Source organism: Ranitomeya variabilis, chromosome 5 (genome assembly GCF_051348905.1).
Source record: "Ranitomeya variabilis isolate aRanVar5 chromosome 5, aRanVar5.hap1, whole genome shotgun sequence".
Lineage (NCBI taxonomy): Eukaryota > Metazoa > Chordata > Amphibia > Anura > Dendrobatidae > Ranitomeya > Ranitomeya variabilis.
Window position 1 is genome coordinate 136,250,316 of NC_135236.1, and position 19,194 is coordinate 136,269,509.

Here is a 19,194-nt window from a genome sequence, read left to right on the forward strand (position 1 = left end):
ACAGGAGCTCGCCAGTCAGGGGTGTGGGCAGGGGTTATACTCAAGAACTGCCAGTCAGGGGTGTGGGCCGGGTTATACACAGGAACTGCCGCTCAGGTGTGGGCCGGGTTATACACAGGAACTGCCAATCAGGGGTGTGGCAGGGGTTATACACCAGGAACTGCCAGTCAGGGGTGTTGGCCGGGTTATACACAGGAACTACCAGTCAGGGGTGTGGGCCGGGTTGTACACAGGAAGCTACCATTCAGGGGTGTGGGTGGAGTTATACACAGGAGCTGCCAGTCAGGGGTGTGGGTGGGGTTATACACAGGAGCTGCCAGTCAGGGGTGTGGGCCGGGTTATACACAGGAAGCTGCCAGTCAGGGGTGTGGGTGGAGTTATACACAGGAGCTGCCAGTCAGGGGTGTGGGCGGGGTTATACATAGGAGCTGCCAGTCAGGGGTGTGGGTGGGGTTATACACAGGAGCTGCCAGTCAGGGGTGTGGGCCGGGTTATACACAGGAACTGCCAGTCAGGGGTGTGGGAGGGGTTATACACAGGAGCTGCCAGTCAGGGGTGGGGGAGGGGTTACACACAGGAGCAGCCAGTCAGGGGTGTGGGTGGGGTTATACACAGTAACTGCCAGTCAGGGGTGTGGGTGGGGTTATACACCGGAAGCTGCCAGTCAGGGTTTTGGGAGGGGTTATACACAGGAGCAGCCAGTCAGGGGTGGGGGCGGGGGTTACGCACTGGAAGCTGCCAGTCAGGGGTGGGGGCCGGGTTATACACAGGAAGCTGCCAGTCAGGAGTGGAGGTGGGGGTTACGCACAGGAATCTGCCAGTCAGGGGTGGGGGCAGGGTTATGCACAGGAAGCTGCCAGTCAGGGGTGTGGGAGGGGGTATACACAGGGAGCTGCCAGTCAGGGGTGGGGGCAGGGTTATACACAGGAAGCTGCCAGTCAGGGGTGTGGGAGGGGGTATACACAGGGAGCTGCCAGTCAGGGGTGTGGGCCGGGTTATACACAGGAAGCTGCCAGTCAGGGGTGTGGGAGGGGGTATACACAGGGAGCTGCCAGTCAGGGGTGGGGGCAGGGTTATACACAGGAAGCTGCCAGTCAGGGGTGTGGGCAGGGTTATACACGGCCCAGAAGTCTTATCTCTAGTACAACTACATCAGAAAAGCAAGGAATCTTTCAAAACTACATCAAGCATTCAGTGACACATCCCTGGAATCGGGTTTCTTGTCGTTTATTAGGCTGCTCTTAGATTATATGGCAAAAACCTGCTGTCAGATTCCCTTTACGTGCCATTTGTGTTAAGGGCCCGTTTTTGTGTCTGGATGTCCGCAAGAGATCCCTTAGGTACTCTGCTAGGAGAGTCCAATCCTGAAGACAATCCAGAGTGCTGGTAATTTTCACTCCACACCAATGATGTCGCTGGGGTTATTTTTTGGATGTTTTCATTCTGGTGACGCAAACTGTTCTTTCCATCCATTGTTGCCAACTCCAGTCTCTAATATTATTATATCAATGCAAGTTTCATATTTTCAGACAAGGTTTGACATTGCTGTGCCTTTTTGCACCTGTCTTTCTTTTAATTTATATTTATGTACATAATGCTATTATGTACGCCCCTGCATAGTCTAAGGCCATAGACAGGCTGTGCACAATGTTCTCTGATCCTTCGTGGTGAGCCTGCTGCAGATCTTAGATACAGGGCTTGTTATTCTGAAATCACTTCCAGCAATGTGCTTTGCATTTACCCTCCCACGTCACAAGCTGATGTGCCATGGAATTCTGCGATTTCTTAATTAAAGAGACTGGAATGACAGCTGCAGTAATGCTCTTATGTGCATTCAAAGGAGAGTTTTTGTCTGCCTAGTTGTGTCTGTATCTTATGTTTATGTTTTCCTTGTCTTGTATCTTTATTAATATCTACTGGCAGAATGCTAAAAAAAAATCAAACCTCTCCAGATGTGTAAAAGAGTAAGGACACGTCAAGTAAAGTTTTCTTTTTTTAATTCACACAATTTATTTAACTATATGGTGATGTACAGTAATTGAACAAGAAACACTATTTTTAGCAATAATTTAGTAAATCTAAACGTCTGTAACAATGTGCTGTGGACAGACAAGGCAAATTTGGAGTTGTATGAGATGTTTGGTGAAAGCTTAACTGCTCCCCATTGAAATTTCAACATCAATAAGGAAATGTCATGAAATTATAGAAATCACGGGTTGGATAGACTTGTTAGTGATATGCAAATGATGAAAAAATGGAAACAAAATTTTCAAAAAATTTTAATTTACTAAGCAGGGAGTATAAGCGCAACGTGCTGAAATACACACCCTTACACGCCTTCGCTGCTATCAATGATGTTATTTATGGTTGTCTGAGTAATGTTCTGCCACGCTGAATGCTCTTGGTCATCAAGATCCGCTGCTGTTTGGAATTGCCAACCAATGAACTCACAGATGCGCTGACTAGGAGACAAATCCAGAGATACTGCAGTCCATCGTAGCACGTTTAGGCCACGCAGGATACGCACACTAAACAACATCAGAGCACTGACATGTGATGAGCACAGCAGAGTTAAGTGTGATTAACAGCTTTCAGCTCATCATCATCACTTTCCCCATTGATGATGATTGCAATTCCCTATCAGTATATCTTTGGAGGGTGGAAGCAAACTGGAATACTTAGAGGAAAACTACGCAAACACGGGAGAGCATACAATCTACTGGCAGATGTTGCCCTTGGTGGGATTTCAACCCAGGACCAGCAGATATCTGGCAGCCAATGCTCAATTTGTAGGGTCAACACTTTAGAACCTCCCCTTCCAACATGTCCTCCTTGTCCAAAGACATGTTTACTTGTTCTAGACGAGCATTAAAGGGGGCATGTTACTACAACTGTGACCACAGAACACGATCTACAATTCTACTGTGGACCTACCATCAGATTTATGAATATTGAAGTAAATTTTACATTTTACAATTTGATTTCAGCATCTGATGTGTGCTGGTCTGTGGTGTCTGGTGGAAGGAGATGCTTCTTGCAAAACCAAACTGGACCCACCACTGGATGGCACCGAATGTGGTGCAGATAAGGTGAGCATGTGCGGTATGTTGTAGAAACATTTGCAAAGTATGAATAAAATGTAATGTATTAGAAAATATGGAAACTCTTTACATTAAGCTTTTTTATGTTGTCATCATATTGAGGTTCTGTTTAGGCTGTTGCTTGTTTAGGCTATTGTACTGGTAATACAGCAGTCTCCAGCTGGTTTCTTGGATATCCAAAATCCAGACTCTGGGTTTATAAGGTCTATTCTTTACTGTTCTATAGGACAACAGATCTGGTGTTGGTTTACATTAGAATCAGTGTTACTATGGCAGAGGCGATTATTCTGAAGAGTAGGCGTAAAGTAATGCAGAACAGAAACTAGGTCAAACGCTCATGGACTTCTCATCTTGTGAAACTCATAAATGCACCTACAGAGCTGTCATACAGGGTTGCATCTATATTCTATTTTGTATGCAAGTACGGATAGTCCAGTCAGTGTTTGGAGTTTGTATTACAGTGGTGCAGAGCTGGGGAGTGTGTGAGCAAGACCCCGATCCCTCATCATGTGGATGGAGACTGGAGTGCATGGAGCCCGTGGAGCATGTGCAGCCGCACGTGTGGAACTGGAGCAAGATTCCGACAGAGAAAATGTGACAACCCACCGTGAGTGTCTAGTGTGCTCTAGAGCTCTCACTCTGTTTTTTTTTTTAAATATCTTTTTCTAATTTTTTTTCGTAGTTGTGCTTCTTCTTTACTTTTTTTTTGTTTATTTCTTTTGTAGAAGTTTTGTTTCTTGATAGTATGTCCATTTGTCCAACTCTCTTATCTTTCCCATGCTTTAGGCATCTGTTGTTTATGCAGATGTCCTCCGTTACCCTGTGATGCCTGAATAGGATCTGGTAGCTCCCATTACATGACTGTTCTAGTAAAGAGTCATATTTTCGAGAATATTTTGCTGTAGATCTGCATAGAGGCATAATCTGTTGAGGTACATCGGGTGCTCATAACGACTGCCAATCGATGATATAAAAAATTGATCAGTTCTTTTTTTAAAAACCCTTTCACATATGACAACACAAGCTTTATGGGATAAAACTGAAGAATTCATTGAGTGTCTGCAGTGAATTCTTCATCATTTTAGGACTAGAGTAATAGACCCCATCTCACTTGCACCTCACTTTATATCATCAAACGCAATCCAGTGTAACGAGATACAAATTGTATTGGGACAGAATGAATGTTAATACGATTGTTCTGTGGTTGGCAGCAGATTATTGACCTGTTTAAGAACCATTTGTCCTACTCCAAATTTTGTTAAATTGTCAACTTGGTGTTTCTGTGGTGCTTACCTACTTAGTACAATGCGTGCAGAATTATTAGGCAAGTTGTATTTTGATCACATGATACTTTTTATACATGTTGTCTACTCCAAGCTGTTCAGGCTTGAGCCAACTACCAATTAAGTAAATCAGGTGATGTGCATCTCTGTAATGAGTAGGGGTGTTGTCTAATGACATCAAAACCCTATATAAGGTGTGCTTAATTATTAGGCAACTTCCTTTCCTTTGGCAAAATGGGTCAGAAGAGAGATTTGACGGGCTCTGAAAAGTCCAAAATTGTGAGATGTCTTGCAGAGGGATGCAGCAGTCTTGAAATTGCCCAACTTTTGAAGCGTGATCACCGAACAATCAAGCGTTTCATGGCAAATAACCAACAGGGTCGCAAGAAGCGTGTTGGGCAAAAAAGGCGCAAAATAACTGCCCATGAATTGAGGAAAATCAAGCGTGAAGCTGCCAAGATGCCATTTGCCACCAGTTGTGCCATATTTCAGAGCTGCAACATTACTGGAGTGACAAAAAGCACAAGGTGTGCGATACTCAGGGACATGGCCATGGTAAGGAAGGCTGAAAAACGACCACCTTTGAACAAGAAACATAAAATATTTCTTGGCCCAGTCTTGACTTTTTATCTTAAGACTGACTTTTCAAAGGTTTTATGGACTGATGAAATAAGAGTGACTCTTGATGGGCCAGAGGCTGGATCAGTAAAGGGCAGAGAGCTCCACTCCGACTCAGACACCAGCAAGGTGGAGGTGGGGTACTGGTATGGGCTGGTATCATCAAAGATGAACTTGTGGGACCTTTTCGGGTTGAGGATGGAGTGAAGCTCAACTCCCAGACCTACTGCCAGTTTCTGGAAGACAACTTCTTCAAGCAGTGGTACAGGAAGAAGTCGGTATCGTTCAATAAAAACATGATTTTCATGCAGGACAATGCTCCATCAGATGCCTCCAACTACTCCACAGTGTGGCTGGCCAGTAAAGGTCTCAAAGAAGAAAAAATAATGACATGCCCCCCTTGTTCACCTGATCTGAACCCCATAGAGAACCTGTGGTCCCTCATAAAATGTGAGATCTACAGGGAGGGAAAACAGTACACCTCTCGGAACAGTGCCTGGGAGGCTGTGCTGGTTGCTGCATGCAATGTTGATCATAAACAGATCAAGCAACTGACAGAATGTATGGATGGAAGGCTGTTAGTGTCATCATAAAGAAAGGTGGCTATATTTGTCACTTTGGGGTTTTGTTTTTGCATTTAAATGTTTATTTCTAAATTTTGTGCAGTTATATTGGTTTACCTGGTGAAAATAAACAAGTGAGATGGGGATATATTTGGTTTTTTATTAAGTTGCCTAATAATTCTGTACGGTAATAGTTACCTGCACAAACAGATATCCTCCTAAGATAGCAAAATCTAAAAATAACCCACTACATCTTCCAAAAATATTAAGCTTTGAAATTTACGAGTCTTTTGGGTTGATTGAGAACATAGTTGTTGATCAATAATAAAAATAATCCTCTAAAATACAACTTGCCTAATAATTCTGCACGCAGTGTATGTACCTGCACAGTCTAGTAATACTGATTAGACTTCATCAGATTCAACAAGGAAAATAGTAACATTCAGTTGGCAATCAAATATTATATTTGCAGGAGGAATAACTGAGAAATAACATCACGCAGAGTTCTGGGAAACATTCTAAAATTATTTAATGAGAAATGCAAGTATTTAGTAACAAAGACAAGCCAGGAGAGCAATCAGACCAAGTAAAAATGTAAACTAATATAAATGGTAAAGTAAAATATAGTATGTTAAAGGGGTTGTGCACTGCTATGACAACCCCTTCTAAATCTTAGTGTTGGTCAGAGATGCTGGGAAAAGGGGCAATATCCCAAAAGGTTCCCAGACTATTAATAACAGCTCACAGCTGTTTGCTTAGCTTTTCCTAGTGAATTTACAGAGAGCCTCAGAAAAAAAATGTCGTAGGGTCCCGCTATAAATTCAAACCAGCAAAGGCTAAACAGACAGGTGTGGGTTGATATTAATAGCCCATGAAGGAGCCATGGATATTGACAAACATCAGGCCTCAGCCGCCCCAGAAATAAAGCATCCATAAGATGCGCCAAATCTGGAGCTTAGCCTCACTCTTCCCACTTGCCGTGTCGGGGTGGCAAGTATGGTAATAAAGTTGGGGTTGATGTCACCTTTGTATTGTCAGGTGACATCAAGCCCAAGGGTTAGTAATGGAAAGGCATCTATAAGAAGTCCCCATTACTAACCCCATAGTAAGTATTGAAATAAACACGCAGCAAGAATAAAATCCTTTATTTCAAGTAAAACTCAACACCCTGTTTTACACATTTATTTAAAAGTAAAAAACAGTTATACTCCCATTTTACACGTAATCCATTGAAGTCAATATCCTCTGTGAAAAAAAATTGAAAGAATAAACAACCATATCCCTCACCTGTCCAAAGAAAAGATAATCAAAACTCTCCCACACCGTAATCCATGTCTGCAACATCTGATTTTCAAAATGAACGGTGCTATGATGCGACCACTCGTGCTGAAAACCAGGACACAATGAGATGCTGCGAGCGCAGCTTCTTTGACGAGCGGTGACGTCATAGAGGTTACCGCAGGTCACTGAAGCTGTGTTCCCACGGGAATCTCTGGGAATGATGTTATCTAACAATACAAAGGTGACATCATCCCCAACCCTACTACCCCACTTGCCACCGCAACAGCAGCCGGGCGCCTGGAATCAGCGCTAACTGTACCACTTCTTCACAGGCGCTGGTACATGTCACTCTGATGACACACACAGATGTCATCCATGTTCAAGTGTGTGGCACGCATTTTGTCCGTGCTGCTGATAAAAAATAAAAAATTGACGTGTGTGGGTTTTTCATACAGACACACGTTCTATGTGAAAATCTGACATTTGTGCACCACCATTAAATACAATAGGTGTATATGTGTCTGTATTTGTGTCCCTTAAATAACTGACTTTATACGGACACAAACAATACATATAATATAGAGCCAGGGAAAATAATCAAATGTGTAACATGTAATCCCTTTAAAAGTCAAAAACTTTAATTTTTTGGTTTAAAAATACCTTTCCCAGTGCAGACAATACCAAATAACAAAATATAATAGAGGTCTTAACAATAACCTAGCAATTCCCTATACTTATCTGCTGTCCCTTCCTGGCAGTGGAGGTTGGCACCCTATTAGACGGTTGTTTGGCGCCCCCACTCCTCGGTGGCTGTCCCTGACTAGCCCTGATAAATCCTATTTTGCTATAGGTGGGAAAACAATAAGCAATATAAAGAAATGAAGGGATAGTGCTTATTAATTAAAGGAAGTAGATCATTGTAGAAATTAGACACCCTCATCAACAGAGCACTAGTCTCTCAAAAATAAACATATCCTGTGATGCCCATACCCACTGGATTTATATTATGGTCTCTTCACAGCTCAAGAGGACTTGTACACCAAGTGAGAGGGATCATATAGCCAATCAATAGCCAATTAAACAGCCTGGTTCAGCCAAAAATTAACTGTCCACCATAGTTCACATAGGGACACATAAATATACAATTAATGGACATTGATAGGAAATTTGAAAAGAACATAGCTGGGTGTTATCCCAAACTTAGCTTCCAGCCTCGACGTGTTTCCCCGTCATACGGTTCATCAGGAGGCACAATATGGAACCAGCTTCTCCATCGATACGAGGTGTCACAATAAGGAGACAGTGGTCTACTTCCTTTAATTAATAAGCACTATCCCTTCATTTCTTTATGGAGCGCCCCCAGACGCAGGGCCGCGGGGTACTCGGTACCGGGCTTCTCTGTCTCAGTTCTGGGGTTGTCACGGTGGCCAGACCCGGTCCGTGACCCTGCTAAGGGGCGTCCAATAAAAGATGTGATGGTGGTGCGTGGTGCAGGTCGCGATAAATATAACGAGGACGCAGGGTTGCAGTCTCTTTACCTCTTTACTGAAGGCTTCAAGGTCCTCAATCCAGAGTACGGTTAACAGGGCTGTCTGAGACCGGCCGGTCCGATGGAACCTCCAGAGTTCCCTTTGCAGGTGGAAATCTGTGCCTACCTCCTAGCGCCTGTGTGTTGTAGTCCTTCCCTGCTGAGCACCATGGGATAGTCCTCACAACTGTTGTGTCTGTTTCTGATGTTCTTTCTCACAACTTACGTCTATTCTGATGTTCTCCGTCCCCCAGATGATATGGATAGGACGCACCCGTATGACGGGTAGGCCTGGAGTTCTTCCGGGACCCTAGTGACGCCCCTCTCCCACAGTTGCCCCCTATGTCTGCTTAGTTAATTATAGGTTGGCTGTCTCACCTAAATCACCTGTCCTGCCGTTGGTTTGAAGTAATGCTGGGAGCTTAATACTTCCTCGGCGTTCCGTCCACCGGCTACGCGCCTCAATAGGATGTTGCCTCGATCTTACAGCATGACTCCTACTGGTGTTTTCTCCTTTTTGCTTTGATCTAGTTTCTCACTCTCCACAATAAACCTCGCTTCTTGTCCTTTCTTGAGATACCGCCGCGATGTAGTGCAGGCGCGGTTCCTTAACGTTCTTTCCTGTTCGCTAGGCCTCTGTCAGGATCCCACCCCTGACAGGGACCCCCCTGAATCTTCCCCTGCAACACCCTCTGCCACAGGATGTTGCCTGGTTCCAACCCAGTCAGCTTCTCTCTAACTTTCTATCTAACCCCCAGTTTTACCAGATTGTGAGGAGTGGCCTAATACATAGCGCCCTTAGCTCCCCCTGGAGGCCAGACTATGAAGTGTATTGGTGTCTGTGATACCTGGTCAGGTGAACTCCTTCAGTGCCATCAGATGTACCATCACTCCCCTTAGCGGCGGAGCATCAGTACTGCAATGACCAGGACTCTGGGGCGCTGCACTCCCCCCCGGTTAAATCCAGTACTCCCGGACTGGGAAGAAAACAACAATACATATCAGCAAAGGACATACAAATTTTGAAATGCAATAAACAAGTAATACGTGGAAATAACAGTGCTTCCCTTTATGGGAGGTGAGGACTCTTAAACGTTACAAACATGGTTAAATATCTTAAATAACACACTATAAATAACTTCTTCTACCCAACCGGGTATTCTACTGAGTGCAAATGCTGAACAATAATTTAACTTTGCCTCTAAGGACGTGTAAGCTGAATCCACTAAAGGCCTGTGATAAAACTCCTAAAATATAAATTAATTTTTCTTCATTTTTCTCTTCTAAGTGCAATATTTTCTTTTTATTCTCTGATTTGTCTTATGCAGGACCGCCTGTCTATCTGCCCAGGCCTACTGCCTCTTTCTTAGTACAGGATCACTGAGCCATCTCTTTATGGCTCCTAGGAGGACTCACCCACTAACCCCTACGGGTTCACTTTCCTGTCCTCATTCTCTAGCACATTATTAAACATTTTCTATAATTAACTAACTGGCTACATATAACTTTCCTATGTAAAACATTATTTCTATTTACTCTTCTTTAAGGCAACGTTATATATTGAATGCAACTAGTAAACATTTCCTTTAAGAGGGAACCAAGTCTCTTTAAGGTAGTGCAACTACTCATGTTGCAAGTCCGTGTAAGGCAGGAACTCCGATGCTGTTTCCAGGAACAGTTTCTTCGCAAAGAGTTCTCTTTCTTGTAAAACCAGTAGAGGGCACCCTTAAAGGGCACCTGTCACCCCGTTTTTTCCGTATGAGATAAAAATACTGTTAAATAGGGCGTGAGCTGTGCATTACAACAGTGTATTTTGTGGACCCCGATTCCCCACCTATGCTGCCAAAATACGTTACCAAAGTAGCCGTTTTCGCCTGTCAATCAGGCTGGTCTGGTCAAAAGGGCGTGGTGTCTTTCCCCAGATCTTGTTTAGTTTTCCGTTGGTGGCGTAGTGGTTTGCGCATGCCCAAGGTCCCGAATCCACTGCACAGGGGAGTTAAAAGAGCGCGATGTGCACTATTTCATTGGTGATCGATGGGGGCAGCCATCTTCCTTTGGCCGCGCGTGCGCAGAACCGGCGCTCTGCTGGCCGTGGCTTTAGGAAAATGGCCGCGGGATGCCGCGCGTGCGCAGTTGGAGATCGCGGCGGCCATTTTCCTGAAGCAGAGTTCTGCTAATGGGGCAAGGTCGGCGAGCTTACCGGCCGGTGCAACGTCCTTCCAGCGCGGCTGGCTCCGCTGGTGGTGACATCGGTGGAGACGTCGTCAGTAACCCGAGCAGCAGCGGTGCAGGGACCAAGGTCAGGGGATCCTCCGCCGGCATTTCCTGGGATGCAGTCTTGGCTTCCACCCGCAGCTTTAGAAGTTGTTCAATTAGGTCCTCCATCTCGAGTTGCAAGAGACCCACATCGGCTGTGGAGACGGGGCCGCTACGCTCTTCCCGGTAGTTAGGGGAGTTCTCCACTTCGACCCCACATTCTGGGTCTGAGCGATCAGCCATCTCATCCTCCACGTGGGTCACTTCTTGGTCTCTTTCCCGCTCTCTCCTTTGTGGGCGGTTTCGTTTCCTCTGCCTCCGCCCACCATTGAGAATCAGGAGGCGGATCTCGGCTGCTGACGGACACGTCCTCACAGTGCAATAATATTTAGACTGGGCGGTCATTGTCTTTCGCGCTCTTCAGCTTGTCTACGCCCACTTCCTCGCCCTTCTTCTTCTGCGCTCCCCTTAGCGCTGCAATGGCGGTGGTTTTGGCGGGAACTTCTGGCGCCAAGTGGCAATACACAGTCTTTGCAATGAGTCACAGTCCAAGCACAATAAATCACAGTTCCAAGGCACACATGACCTGATTCTTTAGGCTTAAGTAGATCCTGTTCGTGACGCCAAGTTTGGAGCGCCCCCAGATGCAGGGCCGTGGGGTACTCGGTACCGGGCTTCTCTGTCTCAGTTCTGGGGTTGTCACGGTGGCTAGACCCGGTCCGTGACCCTGCTAAGGGGCGTCCAATAAAAGATGTGATGGTGGTGCGTGGTGCAGGTCGCAATGAATAACGAGGACGCAGGGTTGCTGTCTCTTTACCTCTTTACTGAAGGCTTCAAGGTCCTCAATCCAGAGTACGGTTAACAGGGCTGTCTGAGACCGGCCGGTCCGATGGCACCTCCAGTTCCCTTTGCAGGTGGAAATCTGTGCCTACCTCCTAGCGCCTGTGTGTTGTAGTCCTTCCCTGCTGAGCACCATGGGATAGTCCTCACAACTGTGAGCACCCGTATGACGGGTAGGCCTGGAGTTCTTCCGGGACCCTAGTGACGCCCCTCTCCCACAGTTGCCCCCTATGTCTGCTTAGGTGATTTAGGTGAGACAGCCAACCTATAATTAACTGTCCTGCCGTTGGTTTGAAGTAATGCTTGGAGCTTAATACTTCCTCGGCGTTCTGGCCACCGGCTACGCGCCTCAATAGGATGTTGCCTCGATCTTACAGCATGACTCCTACTGGTGTTTTCTCCTTTTTGCTTTGATCTCGTTTCTCACTCTCCACAATAAACCTCGCTTCTTGTTCTTTCTTGAGATACCGCCGCGATGTAGTGCAGGCGCGGTTCCTTAACGTTCTTTCCTGTTCGCTAGGCCTCTGTCAGGATCCCACCCCTGACAGGGACCCCCTTGAATCTTCCCCTGCAACACCCTCTGCCACAGGATGTTGCCTGGTTCCAACCCAGTCAGCTTCTGTTCTAACTTTCTATCTAACCCCCAGTTTTACCAGATTGTGAGGAGTGGCCTAATACATAGCGCCCTTAGCTCCCCCTGGAGGCCAGACTATGAAGTGTATTGGTGTCTGTGATACCTGGTCAGGTGAACTCCTTCAGTGCCATCAGACGTACCATCACTCCCCTTAGCGGCGGAGCATCAGTACTGCAACGACCAGGACTCTGGGGCGCTGCACTTATATTGCTTATTGTTTTCCCACCTATAGCAAAATAGGATTTATCAGGGCTAATCGGGGACAGCCGCCGCGGAGTGGGGGCGCCAAATAACCGTATCTAATAGGGGTCTAACTTCCACTGCCAGGAAGGGACAGCAGATAAGTAATAATAATAATAATAATTTTATTTATATAGCGCCAACATATTCCGCAGCGCTTTACAACTTATAGAGGGGACTTATACAGACAATAGACATTACAGCATAACAGAAATCACAGTTCAAAACAGATACCAGTAGGAATGAGGGCCCTGCTCACAAGCTTACAATCTATGAGGAAAAGGGGAGACACGAGAGGTGGATGGTAACAATTGCTTTAGTTGTTTGGACCAGCCATAGTGTAAGGCTCGGGTGTTCATGTAAAGCTGCATGAACCAGTTAACTGCCTAAGTATGTAACAGTACAGACACAGAGGCTATTAACTGCATAAAGTGTATGAGAACATGATGGAGGAACGTGATTATGTTGTTGTTTTTTTATTAATAGGCCACACAGGGATAGTTAGGTTAATGCGTTGAGGCGGTAGGCCAATCTGAACAAATGAGTTTTTAGGGCACGCTTAAAACTGTGGGGATTGGGGATTAATTGTATTAACCTAGGTAGTGCATTCCAAAGAATCGGCGCCGCACGTGTAAAGTCTTGGAGACGGGAGTGGGAGGTTCTGATTATTGAGGATGCTAACCTGAGGTCATTAGCAGAGCGGAGGGCACGGGTAGGTTGGTAGACTGAGACCAGAGAGGAGATGTAGGGTGGTGCTGAGCCATGGAGTGCTTTGTGGATGAGGGTAGTAGTTTTGTACTGGATTCTGGATTGGATGGGTAGCCAGTGTAATGACTGGCACAAGGGAAGTATAGGGAATTGCTAGGTTATTGTTAAGACCTTTATTATATTTTGTTATTTGGTATTGTCTGCACTGAGAAAGGTATTTTTAAACCAAAAAATAAAAGTTTTTGACTTTTAAAGGGATTACATGTTACACATTTATACGGACAGAAAAAACGGACGTGTAAATGAGGCCTAAGAGTTTGACATATGAAGGTTTTTTTTTAAAGTCTGTAAAAGAAGAGATAATAATGTTCAACCAAAGAGACAAAACACAAAGAATAAAATTTTTGAGAAAATTGTGTTTAATTGGGATAACACATTTGAACAATGGAATTGTACAAATCAGAGACTTGGTGTAAGGGCTCATTCAGACTTCAGTGATTTCTTGCATACACAAAAAAAGTCCTTGTTTCATCATTTCCTTTAAATCAGAGTTTCATCAGAGTTTGGTCAGGGTGTTAGTTTTTACCATCAGAGTTTGGTCACAGTTTCCTCCATTTTTACTTGGGTGGAAAAAAATGATGAAGGTTTCTCATCTTTCTCATATCAAACAGTCCGTCAAAAATAGACCGTACATGGATGGCATCTAAGCGCTGTCTAATTTTTTTCACTGAGCCATAGAGTTACATTGTTGAGCTTGATATGAGAATTTCAAAAATCCACAGACATGTGAACAGCCCCACAGACTATCATAGGTATGATGAGTTCCATCTGTGAAAAATACGGGTAGTACTTGTATGAGATCAACTGAGGTCAGAATGAGTCCTAACTTATAGAGAAATAGAATATATTGGGAAAGGATGAGAGGGACCTCCTGCATACTGACAATCACTGGCACATAGGTTATCCAGAATCTCACACTCAATCAAAAAACACTTATGCCCCTTTAAAAATACTGGATGATTTATGGTTCACCATAATTCAATTTAATTTAGCCTTGAGTCACTGGAGATGAACTGTACAAGTTTTCCATGTCTTCGCAACAGAAATGCTCTCTGCCAGGAACAAGTATTCTAGAATGTTTGGGCACGTTCAGTATTGGAGCACCGAGAGCAGCTTGATCAGGCGCCATCTCCAAATTGATCATTGTGACGGAATAAATTAGACCTTACACACTGCGCCAAAGAAGCTTAAATGTGTAACATTCCCACCAAATATGCAAATAAGATTCTTCCCCTCTGCATTGCCAAAACCAGGCTGAGGGCTCCTGCTAAAATATTTTTATTTTATGAAGTCATATATTACTATATACCAATTATATTTTTATAGTTCGCTTCCACTAATGCTGTAATGGAGAATTTGACAACCGCAAAGCTACACTGTGCCCTACCATTTCTTAAAGCACCACTCCAGCTGTTTTTTTATTCCAGCACTGGAGTGGTATCACTAATATCTGTTCCCTGACCTCAGTATTATACTTACCACCTGCCATGAAATACTGAATGTGTGACTACCGCTCTGGACAAACCTACTGCACCGCCATAGTTCTGCCACCTATGGCAAAAGGAACGATCTGAACTCCTACAATTCATAGCTGTCTTCATTTTCTTTTCCTAGCTGGCTGACTGTCTTGTCTCCTTTAATATCAATGGAGCCCTCCAACACTTCATGACTTTGCCATTATTTTGTACATTTTTTGTCTTTATTGATTGTCCAAAATAACCAGGTTATCGTTTTGGTCTCTCTTGGTTCCTTTTTCTGCATTATCTTGAGATCACCACTTCATCTTATTCTCATTCACTATTCATATTTGACAACATATAAAACAATTTCTGCATTACAGTAAAGTCCTTTTTATGGTCCATTTTACTTGGACCTTCCTTCGATTTTCACACCTCACCTCCAAAAATAGAAGATTTTGTATCACCATGTTTTTGAGTCCTGCCATACAGTTTTCATGTCTGTCGCAGCCTCCTGTTCTGCTGTGAAATGTTTTTTGAGAAAATATCTTACATGATGATTTATGTGAGAAGACTGCTTGGCGCTGACAATAGAGGTACTCCGCTGAGTGTTGAAGAGGTGCCACCAGCTTTGAGGATGCTTGGTGAGGGCAGAACAAATGCTTTCTTCATTCTAGAAATAATCGAATTTTCTCGTGTTTAGAGAAAATAAAACATTATTGCTGGCAGCCTCACCCTAATAGTTGTATGAGCCAAGCCTGAAAGAGGGAAATGAGGAGGTGCCAGTGACCCTTCCAAGTGCACAGAGACTATATCTTGTAATTGAGGTGTGCCTGCAGCACAAATCACATGCATGCTGAACCGTGTAGTGCTCCCAGCCAAGCCGCACAAGGTCATGTCCAGCTCTGGAGATTTCTTCTGGAAGTGAAGTCTGTATTTCTTTATCATGTAACTATTTCTGAAGACAATTTCTGTATTGCGGACGCTGCAGTATCGTGTACTGCCTCTGCAGCCGACACAGTGATGTCAGGTTCAGTCTCACAGCAGGATGTCAAAAACAATTTCTGGAGCTTTCTTTACTAGAGGACCAGATGTCCCCAAATTTTCTAGGTCACAAGCTACATTTACAAATGGAAGTTACACTAGTAAAAGAAAAAATCAGAAGTATTGAAAGAATCAAGTGGTATGACTCTTACCTTAGTGTGTACAACAGGTGATATGGTTTTGCCTCTTTTATCAAGTTTTACTTTTGTTATGTCTTCCGTGGCGCTACTCATGTGCAGTAGTATAAAAGTTAAAGGGAATCTGTCACCAGTCTTTTTCCACCTAATTTGAGAGCAGCATAATGTAGAGGCAGGGACCCCGATTCCAGCGATGTGTCCCTTACTGGGCTGCTTGCTGTAGTCTTAATAACGTCACTGGTTTATCAGCCGGAGATTATAACTAGATGACTAGTAAACCTCGTGCTATGTAGTCTTCCATATTCATGAGCTCTTTGTAACCCTGCCCCCACAACTTATTAGCATCTTTCTGCCTATGCACAGTATACACAGGAATGTGCCAATCAATGATATGGGCGGGGTTATACACAGTTCAGCATTCAGAACATTTGGTACAGCTGAGGCAGATGAAACATAAATTTTATCAAAACTGCAGAAAGCAGCCCAATAAGTGACTCATTACTGGAATCAGGGTCTCTGTTTCTACATCATGCTGCTCTCATGTTAGGTAGCAAAATCCTGTTGACAGATTTCCTTTAAAGTGTTCTGTGTGGTTAACAGTTAGTAGCAGTACTATATATGTATATTCAGACTTTTGCATTTTCAATGTTAAAAGTGAAAACGTAATGGCTTTACTGTATGGGCATAGTGTCTGGCTGTTACTCTCACTCATATACATACTTCATGTACTTTTAGGATGATCCATGTACGTTGATATCTAGGTATGTATCTGAATGCGTATAGTCTGTGCTACAAGTTACAGGGTTGTTCCCATTTTCCTAAATGGGTAATATTGCAGAGTGTTTGTGCAAGCATGCAACTTTGCAATTTACTTGATATTAAAATTCCTCTCCGTTGAATGGAGTCATTTTTTTATTTTTATTGTTTATAACGAATTGCCTTTTTTATCAGCCACCACACTCTAGCAGCTTTGGCCAGACTTGCGCCGCGCTTACAAGCTTTTGTCAAAAGAGCTTGTAAGAGCTACTGTGAAGCTTGCCAGGTTCAATCGAATTCCGATCCCGGCAATGTTCACCAGGCCACTGCACTCCTCCGATGCTCCAGAGACAAAGCTGCCTCATATACCAACATCAGAGTAGTTTGGGCTAACCGCACAACCATACCACTGGTGCAAACTGTCAATCAAGCAGAAGCAAGCTGGAGACTGGTGCACTCCTGTATAGATATCATGGGTTAAACCCTTTAATGCTTATGTAGGGAAATATACCCTGCTGATTTATGTGTGCCCACTTTCATCACTGCAGAATAAATTCTTATCTGCCCTATATAAATAATATAAAACACTGATGATGCCAGTCACTACCGGTAATGCCAGTCACTACTGATGATGCCAGTCACTACTGATGGTGCTAGTCACTACTGATGATGCCAGTCACTACTGATGATGCCAGTCACTACTGATGATGCCAGTCACTACTGATGGTGCTAGTCACTACTGATGATGCCAGTCACTACTGATGATGCCAGTCACTACTGATGGTGCCAGTCACTACTGATGGTGCCAGTCACTACTGATGATGCCAGTCACTACTGATGGTGCCAGTCACTACTGATGATGCCAGTCACTACTGATGGTGCCAGTCACTACTGATGATGCCAGTCACTACTGATGGTGCCAGTCACTACTGATGGTGCCAGTCACTACTGATGATGCCAGTCACTACTGCTGATTGTACCACCTATGTCAGGGAAATGGCTGGAGGCTGTTAGGGCACGGGCTACTAAACATATAGCCCACAGCTCCTATTATACTAATTAGAGATCCTGAAGCAGTCACGAGTAGAAGATTACTAAGGAAGCTCGGTTGGTTTCTAAATTATACATTCTAACCAATAACCATATGGTTCTCTTGGCAGAAAATCCATCGTTCAAGTGCACGTCAGTATTTTCTATACATGCCATTAACCTAACACACATGTGCCGAGACTCTACTTGCATTGCGGCAGGATAGAACACATCAGAGATGCAGCAATTATTGTGTTATGTGTCACCGCATAGGTTTTCACAGTTCCGGAGGACTTGCCTGTGGTGTTCCATATAATGTGCCGACTCGGCATTGGCAAGACGTAGAAGGGTCTTGATTAAATGAACCGTTCGCCCACCATGCAGTGCGGCAGGTGGTCCTAGATGTATAATGTATACATGTTCTCGGGCATGGAATCACACTCTTTTTTTTTTTTTTTTTTTTTGTGTTGCTTTGCAAGGCAGATTACTAAGTAACAGGGAAGAAAACAGTACAAAGGGTCATAAGGGTTGACATGCAGTGTTGGCCAGTACTATCAGCTTTGTCATTTCCAACACTCTTCATATATTTTGTACTTATTAATTAACTTCTCTCGAGTGACCTGTAACTCCCCCTTAGCGCTGCATACTTTCTGTCTTGAGAAATTAGGTTTTATGCTTTTTGCGTAAAACAAAAAATACATGACTTGGTTATTACAGAAATAATGTTACAGAGGTTGTAAAGTGTTGTAGCTAAAATATCAGGTTACAAGTAAATGATTCCAATTCTCTAGAATTACAAGACAAATACATTCATGTGGCTACCAGTAGAACGCCTTACGCCAGCAGAATATACCAGCCAGTAGAGACACATAAGTCCCTCAAGATGTCTTTGACTTTATTATAGAGAACGTAGGATAGAATATTGTAACAACTTATAATGACAGTGATGGAGGAAAACCTGGAAAACACAACAGTATTTTACTGGGCTGGCTTAGGTATTGAAATGTCACTGGTCACATGCTGAGAATCTCTGGAGAGGGACAGAAACGCCCACAAAATAGGGCAACGCTGTGGTAGAGGACAAGTGTAAGCGATGGTAGTGCTCACCTGAAGGTGTTCTCTGCAGGCATGGGAAGCCACTGCTGCTGCGGCTGGAGGGAATGGTCCTTCCAGATGTATAATGACAAAAATGGAAACTCACACGTTTTGGTGGGATCTTGCGAATGAAGCGCCTCGGGAGTCCAGATCAATTTTTATTAATACCAATGCGTTTCTGCTCTGGACCGGCACCTTTCTCCGGTATATAAACCACTTATTGCAGCTCACCTAAACGTGCAAGTGTACAATTTTGCCATTGGTCACATTTTAACACACCGCCGAGGTAGGGACGCCGCCGAGGTAGGGACGCCGCAGAGGTAGGGACGCCGCCGAGGTAGGGATGCTGCAGAGGTAGAGATGCCGCAGAGGTAGAGACAGCGCAGAGGTAGTGACGCTGCAGAGGTAGGGATGCTGCAGAGGTAGAGACGCCGCAGAGGTAGAGACGCCGCAGAGGTAGAGACGCCGCAGAGGTAGAGACGCCACAGAGGTAGAGACGCCGCCGAGGTAGAGACGCCGCCGAGGTAGGGACGCCGCCGAGGTAGAGACGCCACCGAGGTAGAG

General features: G+C 44.4%; 1 protein-coding gene across 3 annotated transcripts in view; it reads left to right on the forward strand.

Moving 5' to 3' along the window:
* The window catches only part of ADAMTS17 (ADAM metallopeptidase with thrombospondin type 1 motif 17), a 383,062-nt gene that overhangs the window by 218,166 nt on the left and 145,702 nt on the right, over positions 1 to 19,194 (forward strand). For all 3 annotated transcript variants that reach the window (XM_077263365.1, XM_077263367.1, XM_077263366.1), the window contains exons 11-12: positions 2,988 to 3,089; positions 3,563 to 3,708. In XM_077263365.1, the coding sequence (XP_077119480.1) occupies positions 2,988 to 3,089; positions 3,563 to 3,708 (248 nt within the window). The remainder of the gene's footprint in view (positions 1 to 2,987; positions 3,090 to 3,562; positions 3,709 to 19,194) is intronic.